This window comes from Gopherus flavomarginatus, chromosome 14 (genome assembly GCF_025201925.1).
Source record: "Gopherus flavomarginatus isolate rGopFla2 chromosome 14, rGopFla2.mat.asm, whole genome shotgun sequence".
In the NCBI taxonomy this organism is placed as follows: domain Eukaryota; kingdom Metazoa; phylum Chordata; order Testudines; family Testudinidae; genus Gopherus; species Gopherus flavomarginatus.
Window position 1 is genome coordinate 7727897 of NC_066630.1, and position 20667 is coordinate 7748563.

The following is a 20667-nucleotide window of genomic DNA, read 5'->3' on the forward strand; positions in this document are numbered from 1 at the left end:
TACTACGACTGCTCTGCCAGGAGAAGTCCATAAGGTGTCAGCCCCAACATTTTTACCATCAAATGCCCAGAACGTTTGCACAGAAAAATATTTTAATTCTCCCACGTATCCCCTAGAGGGCACCAAAACCCACAAAGTGAGCAAACTAGACTTCCAGTGGGAGAGTTCAGGTGATGTTTGAGCAGAACTTCACTTGGCTACCAGAGCAACTGGTTCTGTTGTTGACTTTGTAGAAAAACAATGGGACAAATCTCCTGTCTGATTATTTCAGTCTTTGCAACCGGGTCTTTGCAATTTTCTTGTTTCTCCTAATAACATGATCCAAGATTGCAAGGACATTTCAAAGGGGGGGAATCTGGTAGTGGAAAGGGTCAGGGGACTGTTTTCCACCCAGGGTAAATACAAAAATTCAAGACAAAACCTCTAGGCACGTAGAAGCTGTTGTTCAAATAACAAACAAACATTGCTCCCGGGAGTCCTAAAGGGGAAAACAAAAAGAGCCGGAGCATTCCAAGGAAAAGAGAATATTTCTTGTCCGCCTTTGCGCTCCTGGCTGAAAGGATCTCTCTAGCTCGCTCTCATTTGGGGCTGAAACTATTTTTTCTTGTGCTGTTCAGAGTCTTTGGATTTAGACGCCACCGATTTTCCAAATGCGTGATGCGGGGACACAGGGCGTCTTTTCGATTTCTTTAGAAACTTACGCTCGGTAGAGTTTTGAGAGGGGTGAACTGATGGGAGGTAAGGGTTTAATAACAAGGCTATTTGTTGAGACAAAACCTAAACCTTTAGGAAATAGTAGGTCAAAGAGCTATAACCCGCCAGTGTTTCTTTGGGCAGACTTTGGCGTTTACAGCTTTTTGAACTTGTATATGTTTTTTTTTAAAGTTCCCATGTGCTTATTGTGTGCTTTAAAACAACCAGGGCGGATCAGAAGGGGTGTTGTACTGAAAGCTGAAGTTTGAAAATGTGAAGTCCTTCTAAAACCTCTTAAATAAACCGCGTTTCTCCGTTAATGTAAATGAAACACCAGCATCTCTAAAATAATCTGCTTTTTTATTCTTTTGTGAAAATCACCCGCGCATGTATTCTACATCAAGAAATCGATGCTCATCATTTGAATTTATTGCCATCAAAACGAAGGTGAAAGTGTTCAAGAAATGAACGGCATTTTACAATCAATGTCCATTACAGGTTTTTGGTGGATTTTAAAGTATTGGGTAAAAAAAAACTTGCCCGTTTGTATTAAGACATTCACAGATAGCTGTTGTGATTCTCAGTAGTTCTCAGGCAGGAGCATTAGCCCTGCAATCCCTACCCCATTTGGATCCCTGATTGTTATGTACTGAGTGCATTTGTTAAGATAAATAAGGAGACATCTTTCTCTCTGTCTCACACACACATACACACACACACGAAATTCACTTTTTGTTGAATGTGTCCCTGTCTGAAGCTTTACCGATTCCCGAAGACTGAATTTTGCTCTGCACATCTTGTTAGACGATCTTTTAAAAGTCACATGAAGTACATTATAGACGGAGGGCCTTATTTCAAAAGGCAGCGGACACAGACGGGGTCTGTAGCTATTTTATTCCATTTTAATTTAAATTCGCCTTTCAGAAATTTGGATCCAAAGGGAGGTGGTTTGGGTTTTTTTTCTTTTTATTTTACTTGGGAGCGGGAGGAGAGGTTGTTTCTTTCTTCAGCTGTCTGCTTTTGAGATAAACGTTACCCACAATCAATGCAGTGCAGTTCACAGCAGCTTTGCAAATACAGGAATTTACACTCCGCTAGCATGCGTCCCTAATTAACCGAATCTGATTGCCTGTAATGAAATCATTAGGGAAAGCAGGAGGGGCGGGTTTCACAAACGCAAGAAAACTCATCTCGATATGGGTCTTTTTCTCCTAGGTCTTTTATTACTTTGTTTTATTTTCTCAATTCTTTTGAAAGTGTTAGAGGGATCTGCAAATGTGCTACCCCCCAAAGATCTCAGTGCCGGCTATTTGAGCAGATATCAGCCTATGCTATGAAACGTGATGTGTGCCATCCCATACCTTTCAGTGCTAATCCTTTTATAGGTAGCGAGGCTACAAGTAGCGTGTGATAAAGAACCCAAGAAAATGAGCAGCCCCTTCTGAATAGCCACCCGAGGACCGGAGGGTGATTTGATTTAAAAACAAAATGTATTTTAAATGGGAAGCTCTGTGTTTGTTCAGCATTCCGGGTTTCCTCCGTTAAAAACCTGGAGGAATAACGCCGCTCTCAGGAACACGTTTTCAGTTAATCGCTGATCATTGCGATCAGCTCGTCATAAAACTGGCAGAGTTTACCGTTTAAAATCCGTTCCGTTCATATACTGCATTTCATGTCATTTAAAGCTCTACGGCCAGCAAACAAGAGTCACTAATGAGCCGCGTTGGATGCTCGTTGCCTTCAAAAAAACATACAATCCCTCTGCGTTTACCTTGGTCCTAGCACCGCTGTTCCGCCGCGGCCTCTCTCTCTCTGCCCATTGATTGGACAAAGCCATCCCCAAGTGCACTGCGATTGGCTCAAAATCGAGGGCAGAGGCGTGGCCAGAGAGGAGTAAAAACTCGCCTTCGGCAAGAAAAGTTTTGAAACTTTCCCAAACCCTATAAGGGGAGTTAGCATTTGCGGGGCTCGCCGGTGGCTCTGCGCACACACACTCTCTCTCTCACACACACACACTGGACTCACACGCTCATCCACAACCCTAGCGTTTATTTTGATTTTGAGTTCACAAGAAGTTTTGGTGGTTTCCCTCCTAGAAGATTTTGTTGTTGTTGTTGTTGCAAGAATTATCTTTTTTTCCCCCTCAAGACTTTTCTTTGCCTGCGAGAATTATTCCCTGCTTCTGCCTCCCTTTTAGCAGCAGCTTTTGCCACCTCTGAAAAAAAAAATCCCCCAAAACCCAGAGAGATCACTAGATATCCGCACGGCACGCTCCTCCTGGCGACTCTGAAGGATGCTGCTGATTTACTGCTGCTAAGGACCCTTTTGGATTTGGGCAGCTTGTGTTTGAGACTCTCTCCCCTTCCTCCCTCACTTTCCTCCTCTGCAGAGGAATCTCGTTGGGGTGAGCCCGTCTCCCCCCAAACCCCTACCCTCTTCGTGTCCCCTCCCCCGGTGATTCCATCTCCTTGCGATTTGGGGGAGCCCCATCCATGATGCAGGCTCGCTACTCCGTCTCCGACCCCAACGCCTTGGGAGTGGTTCCCTACTTGAGCGAGCAGAACTACTACCGGACCGCCGGGGCTTACAGCAACATGAGCGTCTATTCGGGCCACCCTGACCAGTACGCGGCCGGCATGGGCCGCTCCTACGGGCCTTACCATCACCACCAGCCGGCGGCCCCCAAGGACCTGGTGAAACCTCCCTATAGCTACATCGCTCTCATCACCATGGCCATCCAGAACGCCCCGGACAAGAAGATCACCCTGAATGGGATTTACCAGTTCATCATGGACCGGTTCCCCTTCTACCGGGAGAACAAGCAGGGCTGGCAGAACAGCATCCGCCACAACCTCTCGCTCAACGAGTGCTTCGTCAAGGTGCCCCGGGACGACAAGAAGCCAGGCAAAGGCAGCTATTGGACGCTTGACCCAGACTCCTACAACATGTTCGAGAATGGCAGCTTCCTGCGCCGCCGCCGGCGCTTCAAGAAGAAAGACGTGCCCAAGGAGAAGGAGGAGAGGCAGCCCAAGGAGCCGCCCAAGGCGCCGGGTGTCTCCAGCCCGGACATCTCCAAGGAGGTCCCAGAGAAGAAGCTGGTCATCAAGAGCGAGGCCTCCTCGCCCGACCTGCCGGTCATTACCAAGGTAGAGACGCTGAGCCCGGGCAGCGGCAGCCCCAGGAGCGTGGCCTCCACCCCCTCGGTGTCCACCGAGAACTCCCTCCCGGAGCACCACCCGGCCAGCAACGGGCTGCCGGGCTTCAGCGTGGAGAACATCATGACCCTGCGGACTTCTCCCCCGGGGGAGCTGAGCCCCGGGAGCGCCGCCTCCGGCCGGACAGGGGCAGGGCTGGTGGCTTCGCTGCCGCTCGGCTACCCCCAGGCGCAGCCCTCCATCTACAGCCAGGCGTGCGGCCAGGGCATGGACACCAGCGGGAGCTACCAGTGCAGCATGCGGGCCATGAGCCTGTACACCGGAGACAGGTCGGGCCACATGTGCGTCCCCACCACGCTGGAAGAAGCCATCTCGGAGCATCCCAACGGCACCTCCTCGCCTCTGGCCACCATGAACCTGGCCTCCAGCCAGGAGAGCGCGCTGACCCCCAGCCACCCGCATCCCAGCAGCGGGCCCGGGCAGCCGGCCGGTTCCTGGTACCTCAACCACGGCAGCGAGCTCAACCACCTCTCCGGGCACACGTTCGGCTCCCAGCAGCAGACTTTTCCCACCGTTCGGGACATGTTCAACTCTCACCGGCTGGGGCTTGAGAGCTCGACCCTCAACGAGCATCAGGTGAGCGGCAACACAAGCTGTCAGATCCCCTATAGATCCACGCCCTCCATATACCGCCACGCCACCCCCTATTCCTATGACTGCACTAAGTATTGATTAGCATTGACTCTCCCGGGTAGGCCAATTAAACAGACACGTAAGACTGCATAAGGAAATGCTTTTACAACCTCTAAGCGGACCTGGGAACCAAAGAGTTTATAGACCCTTAATCCTCTTCCAGCATCCTTAAATTCCAGACAAGTAAATTCTACTTGAAAAGGGATGTCTTTAAAATATATAGAGAGCTATCTAAACAAAGTGGCAAATTTATATGCTAAAGTATAGGAGGTCTCCGAAAATAAGTTATGGACCAATATCACAGCGATCATTATGCGATTAAAAAGAAAAGTATATATTATATATATAAAAATATATGTCCGGGGTATTTTAAGTTCTCTGATTGTGCTATAAAATGTGTGGATTTCTAATCAGGCTAATTTTCAGAGCCGTTAATATAATATTTAAAGTTGAGTTCACTGGATTATTTTTTTTTATGTTGCCCAACAATTCCTAACAGCCCAATTAATTACAAGTGAGTTCTTCTTCCTTTCTTGTTTTTGTACAATTATGCAAGAAAATGTCTTCCTCTTTAGAGCTGTTCTTCTTACAAGACGAGGAAATAATTTATTTTTGTTGGTGGATTTTTGGGAAAAAAAGACAAAGTATCTGATGCGGTTTTTTTTTAATTTACGACAGTGTTATGTTTTGTATAATAGTCTCCACCCTGATCATTCCTGAGAACTATTTGGTTTTATTCTACTTCACGCTTGTTTGTCTTATGTGGTCTTAATCGTTGTACTTACCTTAAAATAAATCCATGTTGTTTTTCTTCTGCTCAAAGTCTGGCGCATGTATGTGTGTGTGTGTGTGTGTGTGTGTGTGTTTGCCATTTTTCCGATCCCATTTTTCAGGCAGAAAACGTGGAACACGTTGATGTTAAAACCAAGTAGATTTCCTGGAGACTAAAGGTTTATTACTCTATTTTTAATTATTATTTATTTAACCAAGGCTCAGTTCACATGACGAAATAGCATAGCTGACATGAAAACATGTAGGCTCCCTGGGTTAGTTTAAAGGGGCGTCCCAGGATTTGAAGATTTGCAGAACACTTTGCAAATCCAGGACAACTGGCCAGTTTGAAACTGGAGGGAGATTCTCCAATCCGCAAATGATGTGAGTGAAAGAATCCTCTCCAGGATAGGTTCTGATTAATCACTCTTATTTTAATCTTTTTCTTGACAGTTTTATTTACCTACTGAGATGTAGGCCTCATGAGGTGCTTTGAATGTAGCCAGTTACTTCTCAGTGCAGCAGCAATATGCTACAGGCACTTGCCCCGATACAACAACAGTGTATAGGAAGAATAAACTAATAACATCCTGTGAGGATAATAAGAAATATCATTTGATCTGGATCCCATTACGAAACCCTAAGAACTATCCCAGAAAGTTCATATTAGGATGGTTTTACAGCCCTGTCTGTTTTTGTTCACTTCTTGCACAAAAGATCTATCTTCATCTGACTTCATCTTCTGCTTCCTATCCCCAATCTGAGCTCTCATTATAAATGCCTGGGGCTAACAGTGGATATGTCAAAGCTGCCAACCTTCTGATCTCTTCTAAGCAACTTTAACATGCTTCAGAAATGCAGTGGCTCATTGTCGTTTAGTCAGAATTAAAAAAATAACCTCCCAGGATTGTCTAGCACCTTGGTAAAGAATAAAGCAGCCTTAGGAGCTGTTTTCAAATACAGCTTGTTTCTGTCAAGTTAATTTTTATTGGAATAATATAATTCCCCAACGAATGTAGGTGCTAGCTGCGAAGATTGTCAATACATATGGATGTTAACATATGGAATCGGAGAATATAAATGCAGCACAGTAAAAATTGCTGAGGAGGCTAATCTCCAGATCGCCTCCCATTAAAAAAATAATCAAAACCACGAATCACCTATTAGGACGAAAAGGTGAATAGATGGACGGAGGAGACATACTGTAAGTCATGGTAAACATATTACCCGAATTGATATTGATCTGGCAAATACCATCTGCTGCCGAGTTCTGGCCGCTTGCGTTGAAACGCTTGGTTTAAATGAAACATGGCCCAAAAGAATAATTTGTGCTGTATTTCAGCAGCCTTCCTATAAAACCCGAGCTACTTTTGCCAAGTTCTCCAGATTTTTTGTCTATTAATAAAATAGCAAGGCGGAGAGAAAGGGAGGAAAAATAGAGGAGCAAATACACTTTCCTTCCCCGCCTACCTCCCCAAATCCTCCCCCCTTCTTAAAATGAAGTCGGGGAGATTTTTCGCTTAATAGATTCGCCCCCCCCCAGCTCACCGTGAAGCAGCAGCCTTATAGCGTTGTCCTGTGCCTTCATCAGCAGTGAGCTGAAAATCAGGTGCTTGATTTGGTGGCAGCAGATTTGGATTTTCAAGCTGCTGCTGCTGCTTTTTTTTGAGGGGAGAGGGTGGGCTGCGTGTGAGAATCCCCTGCAAGTGTGTGTGGGAGATAGGGAGACAGAGGAATATTCGTGGCCACTAACATTTAACTTGCCACTTCTGCTCCTTGACAGGTTCCTTGCTTGAGCTGGAGTTACCAGTGGCAGATTCTCTCTCCAACATAGGGCCTCCGGGGCGGAGAATGGGGATGCAGGCACAGGTGATCTGCTGCTGTCCTTAAACTGCCCAGATAATTCGGCCTTGAGCCTTTTCCTTGTTTGTCTAACGGGCACTAGGCCCTGGATGGGGGCTCAGCAGAGAGTGGGGTTTGGGGGATTCTCAGGCTGGCATAGGGTAGACACATGATGTGCGGTCCAAGCTCGCCGTACGACGTTATCTCGTTGCAATCGCATTTTAGTAACAGCTGCTGCCTGGGATCAAGCAGTTCCCCATGGCAGATACCGACCCCCTGAAGCTACTGCCACAGCCAGGTGCGTGTGCTTTTCCCCGATAGGGCAGCCACTCGCTGCTGCCACCAGCCCTTTCCCTCAGCTGGCATTTCACACGCCTGCTCCGGCTCTTTGGAAAGTTGCTCTTTTGCTGGACAGTTCCAGAGGGACACTGGACACTGGACCGTGCAGAGGCTGCGGGCAGCATCCTCTTGTTTGCGTTTCCAAATGTCCATTTTCGCTGAGGCTCGAGCTGTTTTCCAGACGCAGTGTCGAGTCCTACCTGCCTGATCTCGGCTAGACTATAAAACCAAAAAAAGCCCCCAAAGGAGAATTAGTCATAATAATAAAACAAGGCGTTTAAATGATTTGTATTCGATGAATAATCTCAGGTAGGTCAAATGCATCCTTGTCTCTGTCTCTTGAAGTCCCCCCTTCTCCGGGTGGCTGACTTCCTGCAAGACCATGTCATATTAAACAATAAAATAAAAATCCCCAGGAAAAGAAAGCACTTAAAATGTCTCTCTCACGGGGCTCCCTGCTCCTTGTCCCCAAGCTGAAATGATTTGGCCCTGAAAAAATGGCAGGGTTTCAGCAGTTAGCTAATTTCCCAGTAGTTGGTGGCAGCAGTTTTGGGCCCAGAACTGTGTTTCCCGTATAAAGTTTGTGAGATTGGACCTTCGATCTCAAAACCGGTTGCATGCCTTGGGGCAGGGATAGCACTCTGCGCTGTTCATTTTCAGCCTTGTGCTCCCTTTTTAAACCTTATTTTACCGTGCATAATACGGGCATGCTCATTTTGATTCCTTATGTGTTTTATGTTATTAAAAAAGGAAAACCCAACAGAATAATAACACCTAGCAAACACTTACAATCAAAGCATTTTTTTTCATTTACCAGATGAAGACTTTCCAAGTAGGTGTATTATTTTCCATAGCAGCAGACAAGAGTAACTCCGAGCTATGCTGAAAAACACTCAGCGTTAAATCTATCCCTGGGAATCTTTGAGTGCTAAGCATGTAACATTTTAGGTTTAAATACTTATATTTCCCCTTCTGACGATCAGCTTTCATCCTTATCCCCCTTTGGAAACAGCTGTAGCGTTTTTACCTCTGCCTTCCCCTCTGCATTGTAGTCGAAAATCTTCCAGGGAAAAACAGACTCCGGCATCTCCTGGCAGATTTTTTCCCAGCAAGGAGACCTCTACATCACAGTCACGTTAAGGGAACCATTCGTGAACTATTCTTTAAATCTGGAGACAGAGACTTTTTTTCAAAGAGAACAAGAACTTTCCGGGAAGTCGTTTTTCTCGGTTTCTTTCCATGTGAAATCGTTCCCAGGTCTTTATAAAAGCAACGGGCGTGTTCTCCCGAACCTTGTCTGAAATGCTCGCTGTGAAAGCGAATTTAATCACTAGTTTGTTCAGACTTGGTGAGGTGGTTGTTTTATTTTTTTTAAAGTCGATTCTTGCAAAAGAAAAAAAAAGGGGGGGGGCGCTTTAACCCGATCTGGATTATTGTCCCCTAAGTGGTTTAAACCAGCCAAGGGAGTGAGAGCCGTGCTGAAAATAACAGTTAAAATCTTTAAACCGTCCAGTCACATTGTCTGGACTCTTGCTTTGCAAGAGTAACCCAGGAACAGCAAATACCCCAGATATCCCAACCTAGAGTCCTCACAGCAATAGTGTGGGACACAGTCGTTCTTTCCAACACGATTGACTCACGTGGCTTTATTGGGGGTCGGGGAGGGGGGGGGGGCTGGATCCAGCCCTACTGAAGTCCATGACAGTTTTGTCATGGGCTTCGATGGAAGCAGAATCGGTGTGTGTTTGTTTGTGTGTTTGTGTTTAGCGCATTTAAAGCAGTCCCGTCCATTGCGAAAGTTGCTGACAGTTCTGCCAGCCCAAATACTTCCCCATCCCGACTCATGTTATGGTGTGACGCCACCTTCACCTGTAAGCCTCATTAAGGGACAGCTTCAGCACCTGGCAGGATCGGGCCCTACAGTGTATTTGCTTACAGGTGAGGGACCAACATAAACCCTAGTGCACCATTAGGGAGCCGATCCCATTACAGCCTCTGCTCAGGCACAGCGCCCCAAACACTTCGATGAGGAGTTGTGCTCAAGTACAAACTAACCGGGCCAAGATCAGCTTATATCAGGGAAGTCGCTGTACGGTAGAGTTCACCTCGGCTGGACCCAGCCTTGTTTGGGGTTTATTTTGGCTAATGAGGATGGTGGGTGGACACTTAGCACTATCAATACATTGTAATGCCAAAATTGCTTAGGACTTCAAATCTGCTGCCTAGTTTACTGATCCCTCCCCCACTTCTCAGGACCTTTAATTCATAAGAACGGCCACACTGGGTCAGTCCACTGGTCCATCTAGCCCATCATCCTGTCTTCCCAGAGTGGCCAGTCCCAGATACTTCAAAGGGAATGAACAGAACAAGGCAATTCATTGAGTGATCCATTCCCAGATTCTGTCAGTTAGCGGTTTAGGGACACCCAGAGCATTGGGTTGACTCTCTGACCACGTTGGCTAATAGCCATTGATGGACTTGTCCTCCATGAACTTATCTAGTTCTTTTTTTAACCCAGTTATGCTTGTGGCCTCACACCATCCCCTGGCAAAGAGTTCCACAGGTTGGCTATGAGTTGTGATCAGAAAAGTATGTGTTCAAAAACCAACAGCGCTTTAAACCACCCTGTGTTTCTGTTCCAGCTCTGCCAATCCAAAGCATCAAACAAGCGAATTCCCTTTGTGCTACAGGACGCAAATGCAGTCCATTTAGGGACTCCCCAAAATATAACCTACCCAGACCAATTAAGATCACATTCTAGTTACCTGCCAGGTTTGCACAAATATTTTAACACCCCATTTAGCACCGCCTCCCTTGTAGTATCTTGTTGCAAGCCTCCTGAGTATTTCATTTTTGTAGCTTTTCCCTTCTGGGGATAGATTCTAGAGTACTTGAAAGCCATGAGCAGGGCGTGGAAAAAGACAGGAAAAGGCGTTAGGTAGAAAGTGCCTCCCTGAGAGAGATTCGCAGCTGTAAAGCTGCCGCTGACATCCGTTTTGCGTCGTGCAAAGGGCAAAGTGGTTTTTGTTCTCATTTGACACTGAGCACAACCTGACGGCTGCTCCAGTACGCTGCGGACTCAGATGCAAAGCATTAGGTCTAATGATGTTAAGGCCTAGAGCGCTGGGGAATAATAACATGGGAAGGTACAGGTGAAAGTGGGCCAGCTGGGATGCCTAAAGCTAAACATCAGATCACTTTTACTGGGGTGCCCTAAATATGGATTTAGGTGTCTGACTTTAGGCACCCAAGTCTGAATATTTTGGCTATAGACCACTTATAACAACTTGCAGGGGGTACTGGCTGGGGGGAGACGCTACAGATATCACACCCCAGTCTCTGCTCCCTTCTCCTGACCAGGAAAGCTGCTAATCTGTATCCTACCCTCTATGCTGCCAAGTGTGTCTCTCTGCTATGACAGTCTCCCTCTGTCCTGCTGTCTTTAAGGGACACGAATCCCGGGTTTAAGGAAGAGAAGGTCCATCCAGGGGTCTCTAAAGAGCCTGGGACATTTATAGATTCCCGTGCCCAGCCTAAAGAAAGTTCCCCACGTAGCTTCTCGAGCACTCACTCCCAGCCCTGGACTGTGGCAATCAGAGTCATTAGAGCGGCTCGGGTTACAGACACATGCAGCTAATGTCGGGGGGTCAGGGCAGCAGAGGTGGGTAACGCACCCAGGCAGCGAATGAGCTGTTAGGACGCTCCGATTGGTGGGTTTCAACCCGAGACGAACGTCTCTTCTTTGCCTCCCGAGGGAATTTCTCGCAGCGATGTACAAAAAAAAGAGGAGGCAACAAACCTCTTTGGGGCCATGTAAGCCTGTGTCCTTCCCGGGCCCACAGCCATCTACGGGGAGTATTTATTATTTTAATATTTCTTGCTTGGATTTCTCAAGAAGTCGCACTAGAGCCTGTGAGAATTTAAATAAAGCCCGGGGGTGGGAGGGGGAGGCGACGCTAAACGTTGATCTCCCTTTTAAAATCTCCACTGCGGATGTCGATAAGGTGTCAGATGAGTGAAAGCAGCTGGGCTCCAGCCCTGATCCACAGAGCCCCCTTCACAATGAGGTTTTATGTGAAATAATGTTTAACGAAGAGATGCTTAGGAGAATTGATTTCTAAACTGAGCCAAGGGCCAGGGGTTTTTTCGCACACGCTGGATGTGGACAATCAAACAGCCCCGGGAGTGAAAGGCGCTTGCTAATATGGGTCGCCCCATGGAATGGGATCATTTATATCAAATAAAAGTGTTTGCAGTTTACTGACTTTCTGAAATGTGCCGTGTTAATAGGTTCGATTTATTTCCCTCTGGTTTAATTCTACCAAGTAATGCCTTAAATCAAAGAGTCACAATCCTATTAATAAGCAGGCTCTGTGGAAGCGAAGTCCCAATCTGTAACAACAAATGAGAACATCAGAATTGAAATCCACTTTGAAAACAAATTATTTGCAAATCCAAAGCAAGAGGATTTCTTACTCCAGCTGTTAATCTGAACCCCTGCTGGATTCATCTCAAAATGTAGAAATCAAATCAGTTTTCTTCACCGCTTCTGATCTCCTGCTGGGCACCTGGGGGATAACCCCGAGGGAATTCTCACCTAGCCTTTTAAAAAGGAGCGTGATGTTTATGATGCAATAAGGGCCCGATCCTGCACTCAGACCAAAGTCCCATTCGAGTCAATAGTTTTACCTGGGCGAGGTGTACAGAATCGGGACCTTGTTTTCTAACTGCACACTTAATTTTCCCACTTACTTTTAGAAGTTACCAGTGGAGGCCAAATCCTGCTTGCTCTCCTCAAACGAGGGCTCGCATTAAAAGCTGATGGGCCCTCGGTATGGGCTCGATGCAAAGCCCAGGGAAGTCATTCGAGTCTGGATCAGACCCTACAAACGTGGCCCGGTTTCCTTCTGAGCACACTGTGCTCCCAAAAGAGGAGGCAGGCAAAGAGCCTCTAATCAGAACAGAAACGCATGACTCAGATCTGCCTTTACACAGCTTCCTAAAAATGCATCGGTTCGTATGTTAGTCAGTTTCCATGGGTCATCTCTCGCCATCGCTTTATAGCAGATCCCCCCGCCCCACCACTGACTGCTTTAAAAACTGGGGACACACCAGGGCCCTAAGAATCTGTCCTTTTCACCCACAAAGAGAATGGTGAGCTGATTGTCAATATATCACAATGTTAGATGCCACGCTTAGTGGGAGTCTGTTCATCGGCCTCATTATAAAGCTGGCACCTCTTTTTGAATCCGACTCAGCCAGTACCTTTGATTAAAATCGTTACATCAGTCAATAAAAAACAAAACAAAAACAAAAACCAAACCTGAGCGTTTATACAAAAAAGAGCATCACAAATGCCTAATGTAATCACCGGCCAGCTGTGTGCACTTGTAAAGTTGTTATAATCCCCCTCCTTGGTATAAACAGGAAAGTACATAATATAAAGCAAACAGGCCTGCATTCACAAATACTAAACCTCCCCTTCATGCCTGCCAAGTTCGCCTTTTATGGAGCGCGGTGGCTCCTTGCAATCCCACTGTGACCCCCAAATAATAATCAAAATCCCCTTCGATTTTGGTTCCTCGAAAAAGAAGGATTGCTTAAGTCGCGTCCCCCTGCACTAGCCTCAGGCCTGAGGTCCGAAGACAGAATCCACTCCTGCTGGATTTCACTAGCAGTGGGAGGACTCTGCTCACCCTTGAGGTTAGAGAGACTAGATTAACGTCACTCAGTACAATCAGCCTGTTCAAATGGCAGCAGACACTATCAGCGCATACACTTGGTTGGATCTCTTCCCTAGTCTTTTGCTTCCACTGTCTCCAGACGTGCTTTACAATGTCCTTTCTACTGGATCGTCCATGCAAGCCTCGTTGCTTGGGTGTCTGTGGTGTGTCTCAGGAGCAATCACTGCAGGTTTGAAAGCAAAAAGCCAGATCCACAGCGGGTGTAAATCAGTGGAGCGACGTTGATTTACACCAGTTGAGGATTCATCCCTGTTCTCCACTTGGAGAGAGAGAGACAGACACCTAGGTTCTTCCCTGCAGCACCATGTCATTGCCTGTTTTCCTCCGGATTGATACATTAAAAAAACAACAACAAATTCTCCTCTACCCAGGAGTTTCTACCCCTTCTCCCTCTGAGCTCCAGCCGCGTACATCCTGCTTTGCTGACTGTGTGCTTACAGCGTCAAAGGGTGGACGTGATATTTCAAACATCAGATCAGTGCGTTTATATATTGGGTGCCCGGAAATTTTTCCAAATAAACACAGCTTGATTCGACTTGGGTGGGCAGACTTATCAACAGACTAATGCTATAAACAAATGAAGGACAAACCCGGCGAACCATTGGCTGGTACCAGAGAGACACGTGGATGGAGCTTGGAGTTGTGTAGCAATGATATTTTAATTAATGTGGGTGGGCTGAGCACACAAACGACTGTTTATCGGAGACAATTTATTTTCCAGTGCTAAGTCAACATATAAGAGCAAACTTACAACAATTATTTAACTTTTTTTTTTCTTAAAAAAAAAGAGCGATGAAGCTGGGACAGAGGGAGAACAAACTCGTCGAGGCAGGGTTGGGGTCTGAGCTCACACAAATAGGTCCCCGGTGGACTCTTGGAGGGTTTCTTCCTTGTCCTTTCCCGTCTCTGATCTGTCAGGGGAAAGATCCGGAGCTAAAACCACATCCGCGATGAGCCATATTTTCAGCAGCCATCTACCTCCAATGAGCAGCCCGCTAAATGGCTCCTCCATGGTCTATCTGTACGGGGCAGACAGGGCTGGGCTGCCTGCTGCTTTAAGCTTCGCCTCCACTAGCGTGATCTCCAGGCAGGAACCTCCCCAGAAGCCTCCTTACAGCTACATCGCTCTTATTGCCATGGCCATCAAGCAGGCTCCAGACCAGAAGGTGACACTCAACGGCATCTACCAGTTCATCATGGAGCGGTTCCCTTTCTACCACGACAACAGGCAAGGCTGGCAGAACTCCATCCGGCACAATCTCTCCCTCAACGACTGCTTCATCAAGGTGCCCCGGGAGAAAGGCAGACCTGGCAAAGGCAGCTACTGGACCTTAGACCCCAGGTGCCTGGATATGTTTGAAAACGGGAACTACCGGCGGAGGAAAAGGAAGCCCAAAGCCTCGGGGTCCCAGGAGACGAGGGGCAAGGCAGAGGCAGAGGAGGGGACGGAGCAACCCGCTGGCAGCCGAGCTGATGTGCAACCGAGGAGATTCCGGGGGAGCCAGGCTGCATCCGCAGGAGAGGAGAACCTGGAGCCAGCCTGCGCCTCTAGGGATGCAGGGGCCCCAGCAGAGAACAAAGCGAGCTCTGGGAGATGCAATCTGGCAGCAGCAGGTCCTCCTCAGCCGAAGGTGCCCTCTGCCCCGTGGGGCCATCCCCATCCACCCAGGTGCGCAGCTCCTCAGGTCCCTGCGCCTGCCTCCAAGGAGGGAAGCGTTCCCAAGGGGGAAAGGGCGGAGAGCTCTTCGGAGGGAAAGGCAGAGGAGACGGTGCTGGCAGAGGCCAGGGCATGTCAGCATATACCCACCTCTGGTGCACGCATGCTCTGCCCAAGTGCCAATCAGAGCCAGGTGGGCTTTGCAGCCGGGACAGATCAAATGCCTCCGAAAAGCTCGGAGAAGTCCAAAAGCTTCAGTATAGACAGCATCTTAGCTCATAAAACCCTCCACAAGCCAGCCAAAGGGGACGCGCAGGCAGAGGGAGGCTGGGACCCGAGCGCCTCCAAGCTGGCTGTGGAGAGCCTGCCAGCTGGATACATCAGTGGGTCTCTGGCAGCTAATGCTAGTATCTGTCCAGCTTTCAGTGCTTCCCTGATGCTCGATTCCCAAGTTCAAGGTAGATTTTATCAGATCGGGATTCCCTTTCTGTCCTATTTTCCTCTTCACTTGTCCGAGACGGTATTTAATTTTCAGTAACAACCCCCCCCCCCCGCAATGCAATTTGATATCCAATTATATACACACACGGAATTGGATCGTAGATATATATTTAGATATAAAACCAAGAATTAATTACATGGGTTAAGAATATTAGGATTTTAGGACATTTTCAACCGTTTCTTTCTCAGTAGATTTCTTGACTGATATTTTTTCTTCCAAATGTACTTTAAGGTAACTTTTTTTTACGTTGTCTGTACAAAAAGTATTACAGAAGTTTTGCATTATGTTTTGCAGTACAGCAGCCTGATGGTTTATTCTTGCCACCCATCATGCTTTTAAGACCTGTTTTTGTCCATCTGCTTTGCTTTCACATTAAAAAACGACCCCCATGCACCCCAATTAATCATGTTTTTCCTGTGTGTGTGTGTGTGTGTGTGATTTTGCAGTTCATACATATATTTTCCCTCACACATATAAACAGTCGCTGCGATGCTGCCTAATAAACCCCAACCTGGTATTTTAAATAATTCGAATAGATAGATAAATGACATATAAGATGAGCTAAACATAATGACAAATGGAGTTTCCTTCTGAACAATCCTGCTTGCTTTGTATCAGGACTGTATACAATTCATGGCGTGGTTTACTGCATAGTACTTGCGTTTTTATTGTATTGTGACAGTGTCTGTGTCACTGAAGCTGTTTACAGAGAACACCAGGTTTGGAATGATGTGGAATGGAGAAACTGCAAATTTTTATAGATGGAATCCGATGCTCTAAACAGAAAAGCACGTTGATCAAATAATAAACGTTAATCTGGGAGTTACCTTGTTACAAACTGGACGTCTACCAAGAACAATCAACTAACCCCTATTTTCTCCTAGCTGCATTATAACCGGAGCATTTTTTTTTAATTCTTTCAATAAATAGCTAGGCTTTCTTTGTATATTAGTGGGCAAATGCCCTTTGGAAATCTTTTCTATTATCAGCTTTCATTATGAAGCCGAACCTATATTCAATAAAGTATTTTGTTCAATGGGATATGGCTGATTATTTAAAAATCACCCCCAGTTCAGGCTGCTGAAGGAAATTTTTTTTTGGGGGGGGGAGGAAGTGGTGAGGAGTGAAGAAAGGGAATTAGACGCTGTAAAAACGCTAGAAGAGATGGATTTTGACAGCATATTACTATCAGTATTTAATTCACAGAGGCTGCTGGAGGAGCAGCAGTAGCTCAGAGAGAATGCAATGCTACGCATTTAACTGGCCAGTGCATTACAAGATGCTGAAGAAGAGGTCAGTAAAATTGTTTTCGGAGGACAGAGAGAACATCTCTCTCACACACAGCCGAGTCTGGCTTTAAATAACCCCCTTGGCCAGTGACTGCAGAGGAAGAGCTGGGCGTGTGGGCAAAGCTCTTATTCAGAATCATTTGCCCTTCCCCACTGGATGGTCTGGGGGTTTTCTCTGAAATCTCCTTGCAGCTCCTTAGTCTGGGGCTATTTGCATTTAGACGTGGAGTTCAGGAGCTGAGCATCCAGAATCTGCAAATAACTCTCAGCTTATCTGATGTGGGAAAGTACAAAAAGTCAGGAAGCCGTGGGCGGTAGTGCTGATCTAGGGAGAGGCGAAACTCCATTTTTAAACTAACATATACATTCATTGCACAAACCTTTTCTCTAAAAATAGCAAAACCACCACTGAAAAGTTGCTTTTTATGCCTGTCATTGAATTGCAAAAGGGATTTCAGGTAAGCATGACAACTTGTTTATTTTTTTTTAAAAAACCCTGTGGAGTATGATGCCAAGAGTAGATAAAGCTGTTCCAAAAAATTATGGCACTATCTACTCCTGTAGTTCATAGGGGAGCCATTACAACTGTGAAGGAGTAACAGCCCCCTAACAGATCTGTAAAATTCAGACACAGTAGCGTAGCCAAGGATGAACTGTGTTTACTCTCTTCTCATTTGAGCAATATGGAGTTTAGTTTAGTTTACCCACTTCATTTTACCCACTTCAGCCAGGATTTAGCTAAGGTTACTTTGCCCACTTCTCTTTAACCACGACAGCCCCACAGTATTTGACTCTGATCCCTTGAGACTGAAAGGGTTAATATTTTTGCTTTCCCACTTATTCGTCTGACTTGCTGTTCACATGTTTAACTTGAGACAGGTATTATAGCAAACTGAATACATGGCTACCTTGTGAAGGAGGCTTCATTAGTGTCAGGGATGGTGGATGACATCATGGAAGTCCTTTAAGGGTCACGGTGGTGATGTCATTCTTAAGTAGTGGCACAAAAGAGCCAGGACCATGCCTGTATCTGTCAGGCCTCGCACAGCTCTGACTCAGCCATAGCTCCTACTGCAGTCAAAGGGAATTTTACATGTGTATGAACTGAAGAGGCGTTCCCTTCCACCCATGAAAGTCAATGGGTGTTTTGCCTTTGGCCGAGATGGGAATAGGATCCATGGGAAAATAGGTATTGCCAGACCAGATCAGTTGTTCATCTAGTTCAATATCCTGTCTCCAGTGGTGTCCGGTACCAGATGCTTCAGAGGAAGATGCAAGAAATCCTATGGTGGACAATTATAGAACAACCTGCCCATATGGTAATTCCCCCCCCCCCCCCCCGAATCCCCTCACTTAGTGGTTGGTTTATGCTCTGAATCATGAGAGTTTATATCTCTAAAAAATTCCAAACAACCAAACCAAACCAAAAACCTCTAGCTGCTGTAACTAACTATCAATGTTCTTATTAGCCCTATCAATGCTTAATCTGAAAGGTTCCCATCTCTTTTTGTAGTGTGGGCCCTGTCCCAGTAGAGAGATCCTCTAATGGACCCTCTCCTCCAAATCAAGCTGCACTTCAAGATTAGGCAACATCCCTCCTCTAGCAGCTACCATAATTCTCTGGGGGAGTGACTGTTTTTGGTGCAGGACTGAGAATTGCCATGCACAGAAATACTCCACCCCACCCCACCCATTCTCACACAAACTAAACATCCCCATCAAAGATCAATTCAATTTCATGCACTTCTTGGGTTTTCAGTCCTATCCCTGCCCGTCTCCCAGCCTACTCCCCTGGCCTTGTAGCCCTCTGGTTCTGTGGCTCCTCAGCACTCAGCCTAGACCCCAAGGTACCCGCTTTTATCCCAGTTCCTTTCTCTCCAGCATATGATGTATCTGCGTGTGACGGGGCAGGTGGCTTCTCGAGAAGGAAACAGCAGCCCCTTTTATAAAAGAGCAGCCTCTAGTGGCAGATCCACCACCTTCCTTCCTTCTACAGGTGTCCTGGCTGGAGGTGGATCAGGGCTGTTGAGCCAGCAACGCAGCTCTTTGTGGAGAACAGAGAAAGATTTTTTGGCTCACTGCTTGTCCATGGACCACAAATTGGAAACTGCAAGGCAAATCCTTTGTCAAATCCAGCCAAGCTCTGGGCCCCACTGATATTTTTTGGAACTAAGTTCCACAAGTTAACTGTGAGTTCTGGAAAAGAGATTGCTTCCTTTCATTGTTTAAAATGATCTTTTGTCCAGTGCTGTTGGCTGTCCCTTGCCCTCGTATCATGAGAAAGAATTAAGAAATGTGTCTGAGTGACTTTCTCTGTGCCGGTGAGTACTTCAGGGCTGAGCCACAGCCAGGCGGCCATCTTAATGGCTGAAAATGAAACTAGAATTTAGCCCAGCATATACTGTAGGTGTATTTTGGACAGGCAGATTTTTGGAGTATATTAATTTTTGTATTTTGTGGAGGTTTATTTTCTGTGGGGTGTGACCCTGGCCTCCCCCTTTTTTTTTTGGAAGGGTGGAATGTGGTCAATGCACTGCTGCTGTTTTTAAAAGTTACAGTCGGCTTATTTTTGATCACATCTACTCTGGTGATGCCAATAAACATACTGGTATGACACCAATTGGAGTGAAATCAGAATGCGTCTAATTATTCTGAGCGGCGATTTGGAATTAGCGCTGACAGTTGACTAATGTACAGGGCCGGCGCTTCCATTTAGGCGACCTAGGCGGTCACCTAGGGCACCAGGATTTGGGAGAGTGGCCTCGGCGGCAATTCGGCGGCGGGGGATCCTTCCGTGCTCTGGGTCGTCGTCGGCAATTCTGCGGCGGGTCCTTCACTGGCTCTGGGACCCGCCGCCGAAATGCCCCAAAGACCGGGAGCGCAGAAGGACCCCCCCTGCTGCAGAATTGCCACCAACAACTGGGAGTGCGGAAGGACCCCCGCCTAGGCGCTAAAAACCCTGGCGCCACTCCTGCTAATGTATGCGACAGAGAAAGAGTTTGTATAACAAAGCATGATGGGCTGATAAGAAAAACAATAATAAAATGAGAACTATGTAATACATGCAGACTCCGATGTGAGCCTATGTGCATATTCTCTCCTCTCTCTCTCTCTCTCTCTCACACACACACACACACAACTCGTATATAGTTGAACATGCTATTACTGCTCCAATAAGAATTCATGTTTACAAATTTTACTTTTGTCCTAAAATGTCATACAAAGATGGGCACCTCGATGCACTCCTGGAATTTGTTGTCAAAAGTTTCACACCTGTTCTATAGGCAAAGGAGCAGCTGCCAATGCTGAAAACTACCACCCACTATTTGACACATCTGTGGAATCTTCAGCCCAGAGTTCTCAACCTTTCCAGCCGGGCAATAAATTTAAGTTTGAAATACTGGGAACAAAGTAGAAAATATTCAATGACACAGAAGAGAATACTCCTTTTGTGGGCAGTGTATATGCCTTTCCATTCCACTGGATAGGAATGACCTATATCCCGACTCATCGAAGTTTCATGTCTCTTGAGTTATGCAGCCACTTCTAACTTGCAGGAACGCATACAGTATACAGTGAAGTTATCTGGTTCACAGAACAACAATTTCAAACACAGATTTCCTATAGGGAACTACAATTTGCACATAGCAGTGCATTGCAACAATCCAGGAATTTCATTCCTTTTAAGTGGGGTTTGTCATCATTAAATACTGTGTGGGTGTTTGCTTAAAATTGGTCCCAGGGCATTTTATATATTTACATAAAAAGTAGATGATGTTTTTGGGCACCTTCAATTAGCAAAAGGAATGGATGTCCAACCCTGGCTGCTTTCAAAGTGAGACAATAAAATAACAAATAATAATAATAATAACAGATATTGTATCACATTTTCATTTTTTTTACAATTTAAAATATTAGTTACTTCTTCTTTCCTTCCTATCCTAAACCAATACTAAGATACTTGGTTTCATTACATAAGATT

General features: G+C 46.2%; 2 protein-coding genes across 2 annotated transcripts in view; both read left to right on the forward strand.

The window, feature by feature from the left end:
• The first annotated feature begins 2645 nt into the window (after positions 1-2645).
• FOXC2 (forkhead box C2) overlaps positions 2646-20667 on the forward strand; it is a 68529-nt gene continuing 50507 nt past the window's right edge. The window contains exon 1 of the mRNA XM_050923337.1: positions 2646-4484. Within this exon, the coding sequence (XP_050779294.1) occupies positions 3186-4484 (1299 nt within the window). The 5' untranslated portion in view covers positions 2646-3185. The remainder of the gene's footprint in view (positions 4485-20667) is intronic.
• Positions 13622-15815, forward strand: FOXL1 (forkhead box L1). Its single transcript, XM_050923338.1, has one exon. It carries the CDS (start codon positions 14188-14190, stop codon positions 15430-15432), a length of 1245 nt encoding a protein of 414 aa, XP_050779295.1. The 5' UTR covers positions 13622-14187; the 3' UTR covers positions 15433-15815.